At 45.8% G+C, this 23,669-nt stretch overlaps 1 protein-coding gene across 1 annotated transcript in view; it reads right to left on the bottom strand.

Annotated features, from left to right (window-relative positions):
• Positions 1-13,608, bottom strand: part of LOC145356826 (serine/threonine-protein kinase TBK1-like) — a 56,482-nt gene extending 42,874 nt beyond the window's left edge. The window contains exons 1-4 of the mRNA XM_080209735.1: positions 13,506-13,608; positions 8,337-8,455; positions 2,912-3,052; positions 720-849 (exon numbers count right to left, since the gene is read on the bottom strand). Of these exons, the coding sequence (XP_080065861.1) occupies positions 720-849; positions 2,912-3,052; positions 8,337-8,423 (358 nt within the window). The 5' untranslated portion in view covers positions 8,424-8,455; positions 13,506-13,608. The remainder of the gene's footprint in view (positions 1-719; positions 850-2,911; positions 3,053-8,336; positions 8,456-13,505) is intronic.
• Between the last annotated feature and the right edge of the window lie 10,061 nt (positions 13,609-23,669).

Genomic DNA, 23,669 nt, shown 5'->3' with positions numbered 1-23,669 from the left:
TATTTCCTACTCTCTTCCCAAAGGTTGTAAGGCTGGGGGGGTCAATTGGGCGAAGGTGATTAGGGGTTATGGAACTAAGGCAGGTAAATGGATTAAGATATAGATCAGCCCTGATCTCAGTGAATGACAGAGCAGGGTTGGTGACCTCCTCCTGGTCTTGTGATTTAGCCAATTCTTTTAAGGGAACAGAATCCAATAAAGGAGCACTGTGCAATTGCTGGAGGTTGTGGGAGATTTTCCAATTGCTTTGCCCAGCACCTGCACTCTCAGAGCTTCCTGTTTACCTGCTCCAGGTGGAGGAACAGCGAACAATTTGCTGTTAGGTCAAAGCATAGACTCATCCCAGTCATCATTTATCCTTCAATCAACACCACCCTGTTAGGTAGTCATGGTTCAAATGTACGTTATTGGCTGTGAAGTACTTCCAACACCTGGAGGATGTGAAAAGTGCTATATAAATGCAATTTCTTTCTTTGCCAGGTACTTCTGAATGGCAGCTCCAGAACCAAATTCATACCTCTCTCAGCCAATGATCTGTGAGTGTCTCTGGCCTGAAATGGATGTTCTTTGAAAGGGTTTCTGGCCTTTGCCTGGTGGCTGGGTTTAGGACATGGTGTCACTCGCCACCTCCCAGTTGCCAAATTCCCTCCTGTGGCACAGATCCATGAAATGCCTCCTTAAGTGTAAACCAGTGAATGTACGGACAGCGTGAAACTCACCAACACTTCCCAGCACAATCAGAAACTCCACTTCCGACAATCCAAACGCATTTTCCGATTCTTCCAGGACACTGAGCAGGCTGCCACCAGCGCAGTATTCCATCACCAGCACTTTCTGTTTGGTGGCTCCCTAGAGGAAAGGCACACTGAGAAACATCAAAACCCTACAATACATAGACTGAGAGAGCAGCGCACAAGGCAGCAGCGAGTGGTGTACGTACCACATTCAGTGATTGTACACAGATACCAAGGACTCTGAGCACCAGCAGCGCAGAGGACTATACCCTGGGAATTCACAGAATTAAACTTTTTTATGATGTTTCATGGTTCTCAGTGTCTATTGGTGATTGTGAGAATAAGAAGAGGCCATTCAGCCTCTCAAGCCTATTCCATCACTCATAGTTGATCTGAAGCTTAACTCCATCCAACCAAGTAGCGTCTCTTCTGTAAGATGATCGTTGGGATGTATCTGATGTTGCTCCAGAGGTCCCTTTTACATCTGATGGCTCTAGGAAGCATTGAGTGTTTTGGGGAAGTGTGAGCCAGCCAGATCTCCAGCAGATGAGAGTAGGTTGGTTTGGGGTAATTCTACTGTAAGAATACATTGATCAGGAGCAGGAGTAGATCAAACAGCCCGATGGACATGTCCTGCCATTCAATATCATCAAGGTGGATCCTTGGCCCCAACTCAACTCCAATTACCCACCTGCTCCCAGTATCCCCGATAATAATCCCCAGACTTGAATAAGACATTCACCTGTTAATAAATCTAAGTTGTTTTTGCTAGAATTTGCCGGAGAAATCTATTTAGCACAATTATAAAAGGATATTTTTAATATCCTGTGGTGCTCCATTACATCTGTGATACAGCTGAATTCCTGGAATAACTGCTCAGGAATCAGGAAAGGAAATCAGGAAAGGTGTCACAATATGGTAAACTCTCAACCCTTATTTTACCTCCAACAAGATTGTGATTGTCCAGATCCCATGACAGAATTTTGACAAAACTACATTTAAGCTCCCACTCACACGAAAATCTTACAACAGGATGATTCAGTCTGCAGAATATCCTACTGCACTTAATTATTTCCTATGAATTATTGACTGTACTTAATCATTCCCTCTCTCCTTCCAATATATTAAAAGCAAAATATTGCAGATGCTGGAATCTGAAACAAAAACAGAAAATGCTGGAAAATCTCAGCAGGTCTGGCAGCACCTGTGGACAGAGAATAGAGCCAACGTTTCATGTCTGGATGACCCTTCATTAGCTCTGTCCTTTCTCCACAGGTGCTGTCAGACCTGCTAAGATTTTCCAGCATTTTCTGTTTTTCTCCCTCTCTCCTTCCAGTTGTTAAAAGCAAGAGGCTAAACTTTCCTTCAGAGAGGAGTTTGCTCAGAGCTTTGCTCCTCATTTTTCCTCATATTTTTCCCCCTTTTCTTTTTGCTGTTCATAGAAATATTGCATGACTGTTGGATGGAAGACAGGGACTGAGAGGAGTGGACATGAAGGGGGAATAAATAATGAACAGTACAACACAGGAACAGGTGCTTCAGCCCATCAAGCCTGCTCCGGCACATGACGCCTTTCTAAAATAAAGACTTTTTACCTCCATGTGGTCCATATCCTGCTATTCCCTGCTTAATCATGTATCTAATGGGAATGGTGATTTAAGTTACATCACACCAGTACAGGACAGGTTTGGGCAAGCTGGTCTTCTCTTGTTCTCCTTTTTGACATGTTTCTTTTAAACACAAGTCAACAAGGGGTGTCCTCAATGTCTTGTGTTCTCTCTCATTCTTATCTGTCAGAGGGCAGGTGCAGTGGCAACAGGAGATTCATGAGAAGGCAGTCCTGTGGATTTCTCCCTCATTGCAGGTTCAGTCTGGCAGATACGTGCTTCGGGGCTTGATCAGTAGTGGTGCTGCCAAATCATTTTTGATGGACATTGATATCCCCTCTACGCTCTTGTTAAACTCAAACTGAAACTAAGTTTCTTCCCAATTCTTTGGCCTTCTAACTGTGGTGAAATTGCAGAGGAATTCACCAACTGACCATTAACTTGTGATCCTCTGAGATACAGGGTGGTACCGGAGGACTGGAGAATGACAGATGTTGCACACTTGCTGAGGATTGAGTTTGCAATGACCTGCTAAAGGTCGTTGGATCAGTGAGTGGATCAGACACTTACCACTTCCTCCACTGCAAACAGTTTCACAATATTCTTGTGGCTTAATTTCCGTAACATTTCAAACTCCCTCATCTGTACTTCATAAGGTCGCAGATAACTGACTTGATTAAACACTTTTACAGCATACTGATCACCAGTTTTCTGAAAAGTAGATTTTGAAACTTGTTACAAATCAGACAAGAACAGGAAACGGCAGTGACTCCAATAAACTCTCCACAATTAAGTCAATCAACCTTTTCACCATCTTTCTCTCTGTACAAAAACACATCTAATCAACGCCCCCTTCATCATGTCTGCTCCAGCCTTCTCCCCGGTAACTTACTCCTCACATCCATTACCCTCTGGGGAAAATTCATCCCTAAACTCTTGCCTCATTCTTGATATCCTCATTTTAACTGTTCTGTGGGATTTGAACTCCAGTTGAGGGAAGTTTCCATTGCATTCATTTAATTTTATTCTGTGTTATCTGCAAGGTGACACTGATTGGACAGTCGCAAATGTAACCTGGAAAGCTCATCTCAAACTATTTTGTCATAAATTATCCAGTCAGAGAGGCAACCAGCTGGATCCTCTCTCTGTCTCTTCTCAACCTCCCCTACCTTCAACTACCCACCCACCAGGCTCTCCCCCACTCCTCCCTTTTTCCCCCCAACCTCCCCCCTCTCTCCTCTACCTCTTCTCTCCCTGCCATATCCCCTGCCCCCACCCCAAACCCCCACCCATTACGCTCTCCCCACCTCTCCTTCTCTCCCGCAACACCCCCTCTCTCCCCTACTCCTCTCTCTCTGCCACAAACCCTGCCCTCACCTCCTTTCTCTCAGATAGTAACATAGAAACATTGAAGATGGGAGCAGGAGAAGGCCATTTGGCCCTTCGAGCCTGTTCCACCATTCATTGCAATCATGGCTGGTCATCCAACTCAGTAGCCAAATCCTGCTTCCCCCCATAACCTTTGATCCCATTCACCCCGATTGTTATATCCAGCCGCCTCTTGAACACATTCAATGTTTGAGTATCAACTACTTCCTGTGGTAATGAATTCCACAGGCTCACCACTCTTTGGGTGAAGAAATGTCTCCTCATCTCCGCCCTAAATGGTCTACCCTGAATCCTCAGACTGTGGCTCCTTATTCTGAACTCCCTCACCGTTGGGAATACCCTCCCTGCATCTACCTTGTCTAGTCCTGTTAGAATTTTATAAGTCTCTATGAGATCCCCCCCTCATTTGTCTGAATTTCAGCAAAAACAATCCTAACCTGGTCAATTATCAGTCCTGCCATCCCAGGAATCAGCCAGGTAAACCTTCACTGCACTCCCTCGAGAGCAAGAACATCCTTCCTCAGAAAAGGAGTCCAAAACTGCACACAATACTCTAGGCCTCACCAAGGCCCTGCATAATTGCAACAACACATCCCTGCTCCTGTACTCAAAACCAACAATGAAGGCCAACATACCATCTGCCTTCTTTACCACCTGCTGCACCTGCATGCTTACCTTCAGTGACTGGTGCACAAGGGCACCCAGATCCCTCTGCACACTCCCCTCTCCCAATTTACAGCCATTCAGCTAGTAATCTGTCGCCTTGTTTTTGCTTCCAAAGTGAATAACCTCACATTTATCCAAATTACACTGCATCTGCCATTGATTAGCCCAATCACCCAACCTGTCCAGATCCTGCTGAAGGGTCTCCGCACCCTCGTCACAGTTCACCCTCCCACCCAACTTGGTATCATCTGCAAACTTTGAGATGTTACATTTTGTTCCCGTATCCAAATCATTAATAGCTGGGATGAATGAGAAAGATTCTAACAGATGATTGGAAGACAAGCAGGAAGATTATCTGTGCTGTTCCAGCTATCATCCTTCAAAAACAACATAAGAACATAAGAACATAAGAAATAGGAGCAGGAGTAGGCCATCTAGCCCTTCGAGCCTGCCCCGCCATTCAATAAGATCATGGCTGATCTGTCGTGGCTCAGTTCCACTTTCCCGCCCTCTCCCCATAACCCTTAATCCCCTCTTTTATCAAGAACCCGTCAACCCGCTTCTTAAAAATATTTAGCGAGGCAGCCTCCACCACTTCAACGGGCAGAGAATTCCAGAGATTCACCACCCTTTGAGTGAAGAAGTTCCTCCTCAACTCCGTTCTAAACCGCCCCCCCTTTATCTTGAGGCTGTGCCCCCTAGTCCTACTGTCTTTTTTGAGCGGGAAGAGTCTCTCCACCTCTATCCTATCCATCCCATTCATCATCTTATACGTCTCAATGAGATCTCCCCTCATTCTTCTAAACTCTAACGAGTACAAACCTAGTTTATTCAGCCTCTCCTCATAGCTCAACCCCCTCAACTCCGGTATCAGCCTAGTAAACCTCCTCTGCACTCCCTCCAGGGCCAAAATATCCTTGCGCAGGTGCGGCGCCCAAAACTGCACACAGTACTCCAGCTGCGGCCTCACCAATGCCCTATACAGCTGCAGCAAGACCTCCCTACTTTTATATTCAATCCCCCTCGCTATGAAGGCCAGCATCCCATTCGCCTTCCTGACCACCTGCTGCACCTGCAAGCTGGGTTTTTGCGACTCATGCACAAGGACCCCGAGGTCCCTCTGCACCGTCGCCTGCTGCAGTTTTTCGCCACGTAAGTAATAGTCCTTCCTACCAAAGTGGACCACCTCACACTTGCCAACATTAAATTCCATTTGCCATTTCCTGGCCCATTCGCCCAGCCTATCTAGATCCTTCTGCAGACTCTCCACACCCTCCGCACAATTTGCCTTTCCCCCAATCTTGGTGTCATCAGCAAATTTCGACACCCTGCACTCGGTTCCCTCCTCCAGATCATCTATATAAATGGTAAATAGCTGAGGCCCCAGCACCGACCCCTGGGGCACCCCACTAGTCACCAACCGCCAATCCGAATAGCACCCATTGACCCCCACTCTCTGCCTCCTATTTGACAACCAATCCTCTATCCACGCTAACACCCTACCCCCAACTCCATGTCCCCTGACCTTCTGCAATAACCTCTTGTGAGGTACCTTGTCAAACGCCTTCTGAAAATCCAGAAAGACCACATCCACCGGCTCTCCTCTATCCACTGCCCTAGACACATCCTCATAGAACTCCAGTAAATTTGTCAGACACGACTTCCCTTTAATGAAACCGTGTTGCGTCTGCCCTATCAAGCAATTCCCTTCAAGATGCCTCGCAATTTCCTCCTTAATGACGGATTCCAACATTTTACCTACCACAGACGTTAAACTAACCGGCCTATAATTCCCCGCCTTTTGCCTGGCACCCTTCTTAAACAACGGCGTAACATTAGCCGTTTTCCAATCTTCCGGCACTTCCCCGGAATCCAGCGACGTCTGGAAAATAACCACCAAGGCATCCACTATAACCTCCGCCATTTCTTTCAGAACCCTCGGATGCATTCCATCCGGTCCTGGGGACTTGTCCACAATCAGCCCCTCCAGTCTGTCGAGCACCACCTCTCTAGTAACAGTAATGTCATTAAGACCCTCCAGTCCTACCACCTTTCCATCGCTAACACCCGGCAAATTATTCACGTCCTCCTCCGTGAAGACAGAAACAAAAAAGTTATTCAAGACCTTAGCCATATCCCCATCCCCTACCACTAGCTCCCCTTTCTCATCCTCTAAAGGACCAACGTTCACCCTAGCCAGCCTCTTCCTTTTTATATATTTATAAAAACTCTTGCTATCCTTTTTTATATTAAGCGCTAGCCCAGCTTCATAGCTTCTCCTACCCTCCTTTATCAACTTCTTTGTCAATCTTTGTTGACATTTAAACCTTTCCCAATCCTCTTCTCGCCCACTGCTCTTAGCTACTCTAAATTCCTCCGCTTTTAATTTAACACTTTCCTTCACCTCCTTCGTTATCCACGGCTTATTACCTCTCCTCCTACTGTCCTTTTTGACCATCGGAATAAATTTCTGCTGAGCACCAAGAAAGATCTCCTTAAAGATCCTCCACTGCTCCTCAGCAGACCTACCTTCCAACGCGCTCCCCCAGTCCACATTCGCCAATTCTTCTCTCATCCTACCATACTCCCCTCTATTCAAACAAAGGACGCGTGTCCGGGAACCCACTTTCTCCTCCTCCATCTGCAACAGAAACTCCACCATGCAATGATCACTCTCTCCAAGAGGATCCTTCACTGCAAGGTCCCTAATTCTACCCGCCTCATTACATAGCACCAGATCCAAGATAGCTCGCTCCCTCGTCGGCTCCAACACACACTGTTCAAGGAAATTATCCCGGCAGCATTCCAAGAACTCCTCCTCAAGCCCACCTCGTCCAACATGGGTCGACCAATCAATATGCAGATTGAAATCTCCCATAACTACTGCCGTCCCATTCCTGCACGCCGCACTTATTTGCGCGTTAACAGCCCGCCCCACCTCCAGATCATTATTCGGGGGCCTATAGACGACACCCACCAGCGTCTTCCTCCCTTTGCTGTTCCTAATCTCCACCCACAACGATTCCACTTTCTGCTCTTTGGCTCCGATATCATCCCTTGCTACCACCTTGATACTATCCTTAATCAGCAGAGCTACGCCACCCCCTCTTTCCTCCTGCCTATCCTTCCTAAACACTTGATAGCCCCGTACATTCATCTCCCAGTCCCTGTCACCTTGCAGCCACGTCTCTGTAATGGCCACCAGATCGTATCCATTTGTGTCGATCTGCGCCACCAGCTCATCCACTTTATTCCGAATGCTTCGTGCATTCAGATAAAGCGCTTTCATCCCAGCCTTCACCTGGACCCTATTTGCCGTAACGCCACCAATTGGGACATCCTCGGCCTCTTCCCTTACCTGTACCCTATCCTTAACTTTAGACCTCGTAGCGTCACCTACCCTCGCACCCTCCCCCCCCCTAATTAGTTTAAAGCCCTGTCTACAGTCCTCTTTACTCGATTCGCCAACACTCTGGTCCCAGCACGGTTCAGACCCACCCCATCCCGCCCGAACAAGTCCCACCTACCCCAATACTGGTGCCAATGCCCCATAAATTCGAACCCATTCCTCCCACACCAATCCCTGAGCCACCCATTCACTTCCTTTATCCTGTCAACCCTACGCCCGTCTGCACTCAGTTCAGGCATCATTAGGCCACCATCTCATTAGTGGGATCATGCTATGTACCATATCCATCCTGTAACTATATTCCTCACCCTCTCACATATCCCTTAACTCTACCTCTGCAATATAGTCACTCATATTCTCCCTCCCCAAACATACCAACTCTTTCTCCACTCCAATGTGTACATCGATTCCCCATAACCTTTCCAAATTGCGTTATGGACACAAAGATTCCCCAGCTTCACATCTTCATCCTAGCTTCCTAATTTGAACTTGGTGTTTGAACACTTCAACTGAGTGGGAAATGTCCCTTACCTTGTGACGTGCTTTATACACACTTGCTGTTGCTCCCTGTCCAAGGACATCGCTGAGTAGCCAGAGATAATTGGCTGTGCTCTGCATCCCTGATCGGAGAGGAAATCTTTCTGGATTGCCTGAAATCAAGAATAACACAGGTCAGCTGATAGGGCTGGAATTAAGTCCCAAAATCTACTAAATCTTTGACCACTGGTCAGCTGATGTACCAAATAACTAGCATTGAAATTATATCAATCAGAAAAGAACCAAATTTCAATCCTAGCAGTTTTTGCAGAGTGGTAGCAACATTACAATTAATTCATAAATCTCTGGATTCTGCGAGGTGAAAACACCCAGGATTCCACTCCGATCAGTGCCCAGATCCTTCTGTCCGACACACCCAGTAAGAATTGGACTGGACTCAGTTGGATTCTGGCCCATTGATCATCAGACGCTGACTCTGTTCACACACGGACAACAGTCACTTGGCAAGATCATGAACAAAAGAGTTCTCCGGAAGCCTCGGACTAACCAGTCACCACTAAAATACAGCTTATCCGCTGATGTGGCAACATGGTGGCACAGTGTTTAGCACAGCTGTTACACCGTGCCAAGGACCTGGGTTCGATTCCCAGCTTGGGTGACTGTGTGGAGTCTGCAAGTTCTCCCTGTGTCTGCATGGGTTTCCTCTGGACGCTCCAGTTTCCTCCCACACTCTAAACTTGTGCAGGGTTGGTGGATCAGCAGGATGAATTGATGCTCTTTCAGAAAGTTGGTGCAGACTCAATGGGCTGAATGGCCTCACTCTGCACTGTAGGGATCTATGAATTGCTTTTTATGGGATGGGATAGTCAAAGCAAATAGTTACATTTTGATCACACCTCTCATAACCTTAGGATGTCCCAAATTGTTTTTGCAGCCAATGAAATATGGTTACTGTTATAAGACGGAAAAGTTTTACACAGTAAGATTGCACAAACAGCAACATGACAAAGTCAGATAACCTTTGTAATCATGTTCATTAAAGGATAAACATCACCCAGTCTCACTCTCACTGCTCTTTACCCTTAACCTTTTTTTTCACTTTTTTGGGTATTTTTCCAATTCCTTTTGAGGTTACAAAAGTCATTAACACATTCTTTCTGAAATTCTTCCATAGGCTGTGGGTGTTGTTAGCTGAGCCAGCATTTATGCCCACCCCTAATTGCCCTTTGGGAAGGTGGTAGTGAGCTGCCTTCTCGAACCTCTGCAGTTCATGTTTACAAATGGATATTGACAGGCTAGGGGAATGGGCCAGAATCTGGCAGATGGAGTTTAATGCAGATAAATGCGAGGTTATCCATTTTGGCCTGAAAAATAAAAGGGCAAAAGACTATTTAAATGGGAAACAGGTTCAAAAGCACCTGTGCAAAGGGATCTGGGTGTCCTTGTGTATGTGTTTCAGAAAGAGGGTATGCAGGTGCCAATTGTTATAAGGAAGGCAAAGGGAGTCTTGGCATTTATTGCAAAGGATCTGGAGTATAAAAGTAGAGAAGTGTTGTTACAATTGTATAAGGCATTGGTGAGACCACACTTGGAGTATTGTGTTCAGTTCTGTCAGCTTTTTCGAAGGAGGATGTGGTGGCACTGGAGGTGGTTCAGAAGCGGTTCGCTAGATTTAAGGGGCTTTCAGATGAGGAGCAGTCGAGTAGTTTGGGCCTGTAATCGCTGGAGTACAGAAGAATGATGGGGGATTTGATTGAGGTGTATAAAATACTCAACAGGATTGATAAAGTTAACCAAATGCCTTTTAGAACAGTCTAGGACAATAGGATATAGTTGTAGAGTAAGAGGGAGGAGGTTCAAGACAGAGATAAGGAAAAGTTACTTCTCACAAAGATTGTGAATCTATGGAAGTCTGCCCCAGAGTGCAGCGGATGCAGAATCAATCAATGGATTCAAGAACCAGATAAATATTTGATCAAAAGCGGGATAAAGTGCTATGGGGAAAAGGCAGGGAAGCGGAGTTAGGATGAGATGGAAATCAGCCATGATCATTTAGATGGCATAGCGGGTTCGAAGGCTGAATTGCTGACTCTTGCTCCTAATTCCAATGCTCCTATGACTGCCAACTCATAAGGGATTGGGTAAAGATGTTTGATTAATTCTAGGCACATGCAGACATACTTACAAAGGTATAAAGCTTGACAATATCAGAGCTGCACGTATGCTGCTGAAATAAAAAATAAACTAAAATGGATTGAATGGCACACTTCCTGTTAGTGAATGGTGTACTGTTATCCCTTAAAGGCACACTAGAACAATTACAATTACATGTGCTTCCATGAGGTGCTTCCCTGTCTGACTGACGCTCTGTAATTATAAAGCTGAAAAGAAAATCTTTTAAAAGCTTCTATCTCACCGAGGTGGCTTCAGACCAATCCACATCCAACAAGTTGCTCTGAAAAATCTGCTCACGTTTTGACAGCTGTGAAAATTTTGCCACACCATCTGAGACATTCCATAACACTCTAAAACTATCCACATCATTCTGTAACAATCCGCCTACATTCCAGAATAAATGTCAATTTGCCCAATGTCCTCATGTTAACAAATCCTTAAAAAAAATTCCAAAATCTCGATCTGGATCCGTATCTCTGCTAAAAGCAACAGTGTTTTTATATAGTCATATCCTATCCATGTACTAAGTTTCACTGAAATCCATCCATTATTTTTTGAGATATTCTCTTTCAAGATGAAGAGACTAACAGGGACAAGCACATTACCTTTACCCACTTTAACTGGAGGAGGTTATTCTCAAACAAAACTTGAGAAAGAGGTGGGACTATGGAGTGTTTTAGAGAAGGAACACTGGATAGAGGTGGAAAGTTTTAGAGAAAGTATCCCCAAGCTGGACACAAGACTACCAATGGGAAAGGTGCTACAGTCTATTATAAAAGATGTGATAATAGAATGGTTAGAAAGCATGGCTGGGATTGGACAAAGCCAGCATGGGCTCATGAAAGTCTTGCTTAATAAATCTGCTAGAGATTTTTTGAGGATGTAATTAATAGATTGGATACGGGAGAACCAGCGGATGTGATGTATCTGGGCATTCAGAAGGCTTTTATAAGGTAAGACCACACCTGGAATTTTAGTCTCCCTATTTAAGGATATACTCGCCATAGAGGGATTGCCGCAGAGGTTCACTCGGCTGATACCAGGATTGTTGGGACTGTCCTGTGAGGTGAGATTGGCTTGACTGGGCCAGTATTCAGTAGAGTTTATAAGGATGAAAGGAGATCTGATTAAAACATAGAAAATTCTAACAGGGCTGGACAGACTGGATGCAGGGAGGATGTCTTCCCTGGTTGGAGAATCTAGAATCAGGGACACAATCTTGGGATACAGGGTAGGCCATTTAGGACTGAGATAAGAAAAGATTTCTTCACTCAGTGGGTTAGCTGGATTGGCCATGCTAAATTTACACGTTGGTGTCAGGGGGACCAGCTAGAGTAAAAGCATGGGGTTATGGGGATAGGGCCTGGTGGGATTGAGGTTGGTGCAGACTCGATGGGCTGAATGGCCTCTTTCTGCACTGTAGGATTCTATGATAAGCCGCTGAATGTATTAAAGAAAGAGATAGATAAGTTTTAGATTTTAATGGTACGGGGAGAAAGTGGGAGTTTGGCAGTGAGTTAGAGGGTCAGCCACGATCATACTGAAGGCTCAAAGGGCCAAATGGCCAACTCCTGCTCTTAGTTTCTATGTTTCTAATGGTGGTGGAATTCCAATCGGGGATGTGAAAGAGACCAAAGTTAGAGGAATGTTGTTAGCTGAGGATTATCAGATTGTGGGGCTGGCAGAGAAAGGGAATGTCTTCAGGCAAGACTGTTCCCTTCCTGTTGGCGAACATTTCAGTGGTCACGGGCATTCGGCCTCTGACCTTCGGGTAAGCGTTCTCCAAGGCGGCCTTCACAACACACGACAGCGCAGAGTCGCTGAGCAGAGACTGATAGCCAAGTTCCGCACACATGAGGACGGTCTCAACCGGGATCTTGGGTCCATGTCGCACTATCTGTAACCCCCGTGACTTGCCTGGGCTTGCAAAACCTCACTTACTGTACTGTCTGGAGACAATACACATCTCTTTAACCTATGCATAATGTTCTTTCCACTCACATTGTCGGCATCTTTAAGACTTGAACAGCAGGTTAGTTGTAAAGATTCGCATTCTAATCAGTAATCTGTAAACTGTCTGTGCCGTTATATTCTCTGTCTGAGGCCAGAACTCTCCATTCACCTGACGAAGAGGCAAACCTCGAAAACTAGTGAGTTTACTATCAAATAAATTGGTTGGACTTAAACCTGGTGTTGTCAGACTTCTTACTGTACTGACGCACAAACCCAGAGAGTGACACTGACCCAGAGACTGACACACAAACCCAGAGAGTGACACTGACCCAGAGACTGACACACAAACCCAGAGAGTGACACTGACCCAGAGACTGACACACAAACCCAGAGAGTGACACTGACCCAGAGACTGACACACAAACCCAGAGAGTGACACTGACCCAGAGACTGACACACAAACCCAGACGGTGACACTGACCCAGAGACTGACACACAAACCCAGACGGTGACACTGACCCAGAGACTGACACACAAACCCAGAGAGTGACACTGATCCAGAGACTGACACACAAACCCAGAGAGTGACACTGACCCAGAGACTGACACACAAACCCAGAGAGTGACACTGACCCAGAGACTGACACACAAACCCAGAGAGTGACACTGACCCAGAGACTGACACACAAACCCAGAGAGTGACACTGACCCAGAGACTGACACACAAACCCAGAGGGTGACACTGACCCAGAGACTGACACACAAACCCAGAGGGTGACACTGACCCAGAGACTGACACACAAACCCAGACAGTGACACTGACCCAGAGACTGACACACAAACCCAGACAGCGACTCTGACCCAGAGACTGACTCTGAATCACAGGAGCCTCCACTCCTCTCACAGACATTTCTCCCTAACTCTGATGAATGGTCATGAATCCTGGAGAGACATGACTGATGGAAACACAACTGGGGTCGATTTAGCCAGAATCCCAGCAGTTAAAGCTGTGAAATGCGGAGTTTCCCAGAGACAGGGGAAAGGGGCTCCCAAATTATTTGAAAGTTAACTCACCGTCAAATCCAAATTCTCAGCCGAGTCTCCACTGTCAGGTTTGAAGAAAAAACGAAACTCGCCCCATTCACTTTCGTTTCCCCGCTCCTTCCGCATCTCCAACCCCTCCGTGTGTGTCTCTCGGGAACTGCAGCGCAGAGAGCCTCTCATTCTCATGCTGCTGTCCAGCTTAGACTCAGAAAGAAGTCTCACAACACCAGCTTAAAGTCCAACAGGATTTATTTGTAGTATTTACAAATAAACCTTATATTAATTTACAAATTAACCTTACATTGTATTTATAAATAAACCTGTTGGACTTTAAGCTGGTGTTGTGAGACTTCTTTCTGTTTTTACCCCAGTCCAACACCGCATCTCTACATCATGACAGCTCACACTCAGGCTAGCTGTTCCCCCGGGGCTGAGAGGGTTCATGCCCAACAAGGGGACTGTTTGAACTTTTATTTCTGTTGGTCAATATAAAAAGTCGCATTTTCTTTTATCCATTCATGTGGGTGTCACTGGCTGAGCCAGCATTCATTGTTAAGAGTCAACCACGTTGGGAACTTTCTGGAGTGTAGGAGGCTGAGGGGTGATCTTATAGAGGTCTATAAAATAATGAGGGGCACAGATCAGCTAGATAGTCAATATCTTTTCCCAAAGGTAGAGGAGTCTAAAACTAGAGGGCATAGATTTAAAGTGAGAGCAGAGAGATACAAAAGGGTCCAGAGGGGCAATTTTTTTCACACAGAGGGTGGTGAGTGACTGGAACAAACTGCCAGAGGGTAGTAGTAGAGATGGGTACAATTCTGTCTATTAAAAAGTGTTTAGATAGTTACATGGGTACGATGGGTACAGAGGGATATGGGCCAAATGTGGGCAATTGGGACTAGCTTAGGGGATTAAAAAAAAGGGGGCATGGACAAGTTTTACACAATCTGTCAGCTTTGTAATATTATACAGAGACACTGCAATCCAGAGACTGCTGTGAAGTCACATATAGACCAGACCAGGTAAAGACAGCAGATTTCCTTCCCTAAAAGGCATTAGTGAAGCAGGTGAATTTTTATGACAATCCACAATGGTGTCATTGGTAGACTTTTATTTCCAGATTTTTTTAAATTGGATTTAAATTCCACCATCTCCCTCAGCAGGATCTGAACCCAGGCCCCCAGAACATTACCCAGGCGTTCCAATTTACTAGGCCAGTGACAATATCACTAGGCCACTGCCTCCCCTGGTTAGCTCTTTTGGAATGGACAGTGGTTTGTGATGTGGAGCAATGCCAATGGCGTGTATTCAAATCTTGTACCAGCTGAGGTTATTCATGGAGGTCTCTCCTTCCTAACCTTTCTCCTCACCTGAAGTGTGGATCCTCAGGTTAAATCATCACCACTCAGTGTGCTCTCTCTCTCAAAAAAGGCAGGGAGCATTCTATGGTGTCTTGGTGACTTTAATTTTATCTATGTTCCCCATAATCTTGTACATCTCACTTTGGTTCCCCCTCAGCCTTCTCTGCTCAAAGGAAAACAATCCCAGTCTAACCAGCCTCTCCTCATAGCTGAAGCACTCCAGCCCAGGCAGCATCCTGGTGTCTGCACCCTCTCCAGTGTAACCACATCCTTCATGTAGTGTGGGGACCAGAGCTGCACACAGTACTCTAGCTGTGGCCCAACAAGCATCCTCTGCAACTCCATCATAACTTCCCTGTTCTTATATTCTATGTCTCAGCTAATAAAAGCAAGTATCCCATATGCCTTCTTAACCACCATATTTGTACTATATGGTGGCACAATGGTTGGTATCACTGCCTCATAGCACTAGAGACCCAGGTTTGATTCCCAAGCTCAGATGATTGTCAGTGCAGAGTTTGTGTGTTTTCTCTCTGTTGTGTGGGTTTCGTCCACTTACTCCAGTTTCCTTCAACAGTCCAAAAGGTGTGCTGGTTAGGTGTATTGGCTGTGTTAAATTGCCCATAGTATACCCTAACAGGTGCCAGAGTGTGGCAACTAGGGGATTTTCACAATAACTTCATTGCAGTGTTAATGTAAGCCTACTCATGACACAAATAAGTGAACTTTAAATTTCAGGGATCTATGGACCTGCACTCCGAGGTGTCTCCGATCCTCTGTACTTCCGAGCGCCCTGTCACTTATTGTGTATTCCCTGGCCTTGTTAGTCTTCCCAAAATGCATCGCCTCACACTTTTCCAGGTTTAATTCCATTTGCCATTGTTCTGCCCATCTCACCAGCCTGTCTATATCGCACTGTAATCTTAGGCTTTCCTGGTCACTATTTATCACCAATTTTTGAGATATTTGCAAACCTACTACTGATCATATCCCACATTCCCATTTAGATCATACATGTACATTACAAACAACAAGGAACCTGGCCCCAAACCCTACGATATCCCATTGGACACAGGCTTCCAGTCATAAAAACAACCTTTGCCCATTATCCTCTGCTTTCTGCCACAAAGCCAATTCTGGATCTAATTTGTCAAATTGCCCTGGATCCCATGGGCTCCTAACCTCATGATCAGTCTCCCATGTGGGACCTTGTCAAAAGTCTTACTGAGTTCCACATGAACTACACCAACTGCACTTCCCTCATCTACACACCTAGTCACCTCCTCGAAAAATTCAATCTAATTTGTTAAAAATGATCTCTTTCCTGACAAAGCCATGCTGACTATCTCAGATTGGGCCATGCCTGCCCAGGTGGAGATTGATGTGGAGATGCTGGCGTTGGACTGGGGTGGGCACAGTAAGTAATCTCACAACACCAGGTTAAAGTCCAACAGGTTTATTTGGTAGCACGAGCTGGACTGTGGCGACTAGGGGAATTTCACAGTAACTTCATTGCAGTGTTAATGTAAGCTTACTTGTGACTAATAAATATACTTCACCTTTATATTTTTGCTAATCAATGCGCTCAATTCCTCTGCCTGAGCCATAAGACTACTGGCATTAAAATAAAGCTGCCCAGCCTTGCCATATTCCCTTGTGTCTTTGCCCGGCCCTCCAAACTGACTTGGCTTTTCTTCTATATGTCGCTGTGCATCACCCCCTCCTGTACCTTCCCTCCGTGTCCCATCCCTCTGTCAAATACGTTTAAACCAACCCCTCCCTTCAATGGCACTATCAAATCTCCCTGCAAGGTTATTGGTTCTGGTTCAGGTGCAACCCGTTTGACTTGTACAGATCCCACCACCCCCCAGAAAAGGACCCAGTGATCCAGGAAATTACAGACCTCCCTCCTGCACCATCTCTGCAGCCACTCATTCGTCTGCTCTCTTCTATTCCAATGCTGACTTGCACAGGCACTGGGAGTAATCCAGAGCTTACAACCTTTCAGCCCCTGTTTTTCAGTCTGTTACCTAGCTCCCAAAATCCTTGTTGCAGGACCTCATCCCTCTTTCTAACTATGTCTTTGGTATCAATGTGAACCGTGAACTCTGTCCGTTCACTCTCCCCCTTCAAACTACCCGGCATCTGTTCAGTGACATCCTTAACCCTGGTACCCGGGAGGTGACACACCATCCTGGAGTCATGTTTGCAACCACTGAACCACCTAACTTCACTGTTGCATCTTTTCATGCTCTTGCTTTTCCAATCTTACTCCTCCCCCACTTTGTGCAGCTGAGCCACCGCCAGTGTTGTGAATGTGACTCTGGCTGCACTCCCCCAGAGGAACCATCACTCTCACTGTTTCCAACACAGAAAAACAGTTCTTGAGTGAGATGCATTCTTGGGCTTTCCTGACTACCTGCCTGCCTCACTACATCCAACTGGTGGTCACCAGTTTCAAGAAGGGCCTTAAAAAAATCCACAACAAAAACAGCACGGTGGCACAGTGGTTAGCATTGCTGCCTCACAGCGCCAGGGAGCTGAGTTCGATTCCTGGCTTGAGTCACTGTCCGTGTGGAGTCTGCACGTTCTCCCTGTGTCTGCATGGGTTTCCTCTGGGTACTCCGGTTTCCTCCCACTGTCCGTAAGACGTGCTGGTTAGATGCATTGTTCCAAACAGATGCCGGAGTGTGGTGACTAGGGGAATTTCACAGTAACTTCATTGCAGTGTTAATGTAAGCTTTACTTGTAACTAATAAATAAACTTTGCTTTGAAAATGTTGGAAAATCGCAGCAGTTCTGACACCATCTGTGAAGAGAGAAAAGAACCAATGTTTTGAGTCTGTATGACTCTGTCACAAAAGGTCATCCAGACATGAAACGTTGACTCTATTCTCTCTCCATGTTACTTTGCTTTTATCTTAAGAAATCCCACCCCACTAACTTTAACCCTCACTCTGTCCTCCCTGTAAACCTTCCCCTCTTGCTGTGTGTGTGAGGTACCCGGGTGATGGCAACTCCTCTTTAGAAATTGCCTGCTGTGTTGGGGAAAGATCAGAGGGTTAAGTCATTGAAAAGAAATGACCAGTGTTCACAAGACTGTTCTGAAAGCAAATATCATGCTTAAATTTCATTGTCAGGCCATTGAAACGTGAAATTCTCTCTCTGCACTGGGCCCCTGTTGACCCATATCTGGAATGCTCTGTCCAGTTTGGTCCCTTGAGATGAGTCCTTAATTCACTTTAACTGTGCAGGAGAGACTGAGAGTGACAGAGTGTTTGAGAAATGAGAGAGTGAGATAGAAGAGAGAGTGAGATAGAGGGAAACTGAGGATGAGACAAGAGACAGCGCTGCGATGAGACGGAGACTGAAATTGAAAATGAGATACTGACAATGTAAGACAGATGAAGCAACAGAGTGGAAGAGTTAGGGACAAGGAAGAGAGAACTAATGGGAAATTAAAATGAGAAATAGAGGGGTGGGGGCGAGGGGAGGCAAGAGAGAGAGAGAGAGGGAAAGGGAGAAAAAGAAAGATGGGTAATGAGAGATGGAGGCTGAGAGAGAAGTGAGTTAAAGAAGGAGAGAAACTGGGTTAAAGAGAGGCAGAGACAGAAAGCATAACTTTCCCATCCCGCCCGCCTTGGGAATTGTTAGTGGGGTATAGACTGTGCAAAGCTCCGTGACCTTGGGCAGGATTTTCCGACCCTGGGAGTGAGCACGACTGGAAAATTCCGGCCGAGGTGTGATTGAGAAACAGGGCAGGAGAAAAAAGTGAGTGAGGGAAAGACAAAAAATAGGAGGATGGATAAGATTGTGAGGTAAGAGAGAGAGAGAGGCAGAGAGAAAGAGGGGTAAACTGATCAAAGCTATCTATGTCACTGTTCCACCTTGCACTGTGTTGTTGTGTTTGGCTCTGACCCTTGACCTGTCTTTCACAACTTCACAAAAGCAAAGATGGGAAATTTGAAATAAAAACAGAAAATTACTGGAGACACGCAGCAGGTCAGGCAACATCTGCCGAGAGAACAGAAAAGTTGATGTTTTGGGCGTGGAATTCCCATCAAAATTGTTTCCTTACAGAAAAGTTTAATCCAATTGCTGAATGTTGAAGTATTGAGTGCTTTGGGGAAATTTCAATCTCCTCGGTGGGGGCTGGGGGGGGTGTGGGGGGGTACGGGTTTGTGGGGGGTGCTGGTTGGATTCCAGCCCTGACAGCACAGCATGAAAGAGACCATAATATCACCACTCCTTGTCTCAAAACTACAAAAATACTTTGTTGGCTGTTAAATTCTTTGTGGCACCCTGACTTTGTAAATGGTATTATATAAACACAAGTTATTCCTTTCCTCTCCAGTTCACTTGCTGGTTTAACCCTGACTGCCTGGGCTCTGGAAGATTGGACAATCCTCACTGTGACTGTTATTCCAGCGCAGTAGTGAACCAGGACTGGAAAACGAGATGCTGGATTCTACAACTGAAGAGAATGTTGAAGATCCTGTTGCTTTATTTTTTTAAATGAATAAGAGGTGACTTGATTGAAACATTTAAGATCCTGAGGGGTATGGACAGGGTGAATGTGGAGAGCAGGTTCCTCTAGTCAGAGAATCTCAGAATAGGGATCACCCATTTAAGGCAGAGATGAGAATTTCTTTCTTTCTCAGGGTGGAGAGTCTCTGGACCTTTCAAACTCAAAAGGCAGTGGAAGCAGAGTCTTTGAATATTTTTAAGGCAGAGCTAAATTCTTTTGATTTGATTTATTATTGTCACATATTAACATACAATGAAAAGTATTGTTTCTTGTGCGCTATACAGACAAAGCATACCATACATAGAGAAGGAAACAAGAGAATGCAGAATGTAGTGTTACAGTCATAGCTAAGGTGTAGAGAAAGATCAATTTAATGTGAGGCAGTTCCATTCAAAAGTCTGACAGCAGCAGGGAAGAAGCTGTTCTTGAGTTGGTTGGTATGTGACCTCAGACTTTTGAATCCTTTTCCTGAAGGAAGAAGGTGGAAGAGAGAATGTCCGAGGTGTGTGGGGTCTTTAATTATGCTGGCTGCTTTTGAGGCAGCGGGAAGTGTAGACAGAGTCAATGGATGGGAGGCTGGTTTGAGTGATGGGCTGAACTTTGTCATAACTAGTTCCAGTTGGAGAGCTAGCATTGATACACATGATGGACTGAATGGCCTTATGTGCTGTACATTCTGTGAACCATACTGTTAAACAAAGGCTGGTGAATTGCCAGAGTTATTAAAGTGAAATAAAATTAGAATCTTGGCATTTTGACTCTGGATTCAGAATTAGCTGAGGATGAGCTGATGGTCCATCACGTCACTGTACAAGAACAAAGTCAGAGGGGTTTAGGAAGCTCGATCCACTTTCCAGAGGGCACTGAAACTGACTGGAATATGGAAAAACGCCTCATTTCATTCCGACAGGCAGCAGGGAAGGGACTGGCTGCCACAGGCAGGCATGTCCTTGGCTTTTAGGGTTTTGGTGAGGGGATCACCCTCACCACCACCTTAAAAGCCACACTGAAGTCAGAGCACCTCCCCCCACTCACCTCCTGACCAACTCTGAGTGATGTGCCCCCTTCCTGCCTCTTTTCAACTTGCCCACTCTCATCTGTGCACACATTATGGCATGGACAGCATAGAAATGTGGTCGATTGGTTTGGTAACGAGCTTAGTTGGCCTTTAATTCATTATTTCAATTGGATACACAAAGGTATCAGACTCGATACGTGTCCACTGAATTCTGGGACAGTTTGGGTGCATGCGGAAGGATGATTGGCTGAGCAACCCCATGCCTCAAACAGTGCGATGATTTAAAATCCAACTCATTGTTCATGGAGCAGGAGGAGAGATGTGACTGAGGCACATTGAACAGGCAGTGTAGAGGGAGATTTACTCTGTATCTAACCCCGTGTTGTACCTGTCCTGGGAGTGTTTGATGGGGGGACAGTGTAGAGGGAGATTTACTCTGTATCTAACCCTGTGCTGTATCTGTCCTGGGAATGTTTGATGGGGACAGTGTAGAGGGAGCTTTACTCTGTATCTAACCCCGTGCTGTACCTGTCCTGGGAGTGTTTGATGGGGACACTGTAGAGGGAGCTTTACTCTGTATCTAACCCCGTGCTGTACCTGTCCTGGGAGTGTTTGATGGGGACAGTGTAGAGGGAGCTTTACTCTGTATCTAACCCCGTGCTGTACCTGTCCTGGGAGTGTTTGATGGGGACACTGTAGAGGGAGCTTTACTCTGTATCTAACCCCGTGCTGTACCTGTCCTGGGAGTGTTTGATGGGGACAGTGTAGAGAGAGCTTTACTCTGTATCTAACCCCGTGCTGTACCTGTCCTGGGAGTGTTTGATGGGGACAGTGTAGAGAGAGCTTTACTCTGTATCTAACCCCGTGCTGTCCCTGTCCTGGGAGTGTTTGATGCTGAGATTAAGTATATGCCCATTTCTGTTCTGTCTTTTATACTGAATATAATTTCTCTTGATGAGCTGGAATGTCAATAAAAATTTACAAAAATAAGGAAACTTGTCCTGTAATAAATATTCACCATTCATGTGAAGAGGTACATTGCTGATTCACAGTGGTTTTACACCCAGGCTGCTGTGGCAGCAGAGATACAGGATGTGTGTAATTCAGAAAGTGACCTTCAGGTGGAAATGTTTCCTTTAGCAGCAGCAATAATTCAATTGTGAAACAATAAAATTATTCAGTGGAGCAGTTCCCAGAACGCTGTCACTGTCCCCCCACTCCACCATGCCCCACATCCTGACACAGTATCTGTGCCCCATAGCCCCCACTCCCACAGTCTCTGCCCCCCACACCATCTCTGTCCCTGCATTCTCCCTGTACCCCACAACCTCCATCCCCCACAACCCCACAATCCCAATCTCATGTTCTCCCTGTACCCCTCAATCCCATATTCCCCTTGTACCCTACAATCTCACATCCCCCTGTACCCCACATTCTCCCTGTTCCCCACAGTCCCACATTCTCCCTGTACCCCACAATCCCCCACAACATTGTACCTTCATTCCTCCTCCTCTGCCACCCTCAGGTGCAAATTGCTGTTGCTTCATGTGAGGCTGATTTCCCCATTTCTGCCCAAGTGTCACACTCCCTACCACACTCCCGCCCCACCCCCCACAACTCTATTTCAAAACCATTCTCCTGGAGTTACAGGGAGAGGCTGGACAGACTGGGACATTTTTCTCTGGAGTGTGGGAGACTGAGGGGTGATCTTATAGAAGTCTATAAAATAATGATGGGTGTAGATCCGCTAGATAGTCAATATCTTTTCCCAAAGGTAGGAGAGTCTAAAACTAGAGAATATAGGTTTAAGGTGAGAGATACAGAAGGGTTCAGAGGGGAATTTTTTTCAGAGTGGCGAATGTGTGGAACAAGCTGCCAGAGGTAGTAGTTGAGGGAGGTACAATTTTATCTTTTAAAAAGCATTTAGATAGTTACATGGGTATGATGGGTATAGAGGGATATGGGCCAAATGCAGGCAATTGGGATTAGTTTAGTGGTTTTAAAAAAGGGCAGCATGGACAAGTTGGGCTGAAGGGCCTGTTTCCATGCTGTAAACCTCTGACTCTATAACATCTTCATGTTTGGTTTCAAAAGCTGCTCAAATATCACTCCTTCTCAAAGAACTCAGTTATTTTTCTCACTCATTAATGTTCAGGAACATTCCTTTTACACATGTGGTGTTATACAAATTGTGTTTTTTGTCAAGCAGTCACTTGCTGACTTAAAATGGAAACAGAAGAAGTTGCCTTTGGAAGAAAGACAACTCTCGCACTAAGTGTACGATGCCATGTCTATCCTCAACCATCTGTTTCTAAAATATCATTTCTATCAAACGGTTTCCCGACTGATCTTCTCCCAGCCCCTGACGTCTATCTGTCACCAACAGGTCACTAAAAGCTGAGATCTCTGTGCTTCACTCTTTCTCACAGTCCCCACAGCAGCCTCTATTTACCGCTGATTAAAGGCAGACCCCACATTCACTTCTGGAACACGAACATCAGACAAAGCAAAGCACAAAGAGCGTCTCTGTGACAGACAGCTTTCTCAAAGGCCAGGTGTGGTGCTGAACTTCAGACACACAGACAGACAGACAGACAGACAGACACACACACACACACACACACAGGGACACACAGACAGAGTTAGTGAAACACCTGCTTACAATCCCCGGGATCTGCACACGAATATTTCCCTAACCCAGTTGTGACTCTATTGAGACATTCCCAAATGTGTGTGTGGAATTATGTCAGGATACAGTTCCACCTCCAGCCCCTGCTCACTGGGAACTGGTCCACTCTCAGTATGATGCTGGACTCACTCACCTCAATGACAGTAGACAGCAGTACACCCAACCTTCACTCGTAACCAGGATGGACACTCAGCGAGGCATCCAAGGGTGGAAGGGACTCGCGGAATGGTAACTGATCAAAGACCACAACCCCCTCACGGTAACTAAGGTTAGCTTAGCAATGTTGGGCCTCTCTTGATGTGGAGATGCCGGTGTTGGACTGGGATAAGCACAGTAAGAAATCTCTCAACACCAGGTTAAAGTCCAACAGGTTTATTTCGTAGCACAAACCACAAGTTTTTGGAGCACTGCCCCTTTATCAGGTGAGGACCTAATGAAGGGCCAGAGCTCCGAAAGCTAGTGGCTTGTGCTACCAAATAAACCTGTTGGACTGTAACCTGGTGGTGAGAGATTTCTTACTGCGCCTCTTTTGTCACAGACATCCCAAGATTCAATAGACAGCTCCCGTTGTATCCAGCTTGATGCTCTCTCTGTTTCG

This window comes from Carcharhinus amblyrhynchos, chromosome 22 (assembly GCF_965287045.1).
Source record: "Carcharhinus amblyrhynchos chromosome 22, sCarAmb.v2.hapA, whole genome shotgun sequence".
Lineage (NCBI taxonomy): Eukaryota > Metazoa > Chordata > Chondrichthyes > Carcharhiniformes > Carcharhinidae > Carcharhinus > Carcharhinus amblyrhynchos.
The sequence above is the reverse complement of the archived record's forward strand: the minus strand, read 5'-3'. Positions and strand labels throughout refer to the sequence as shown.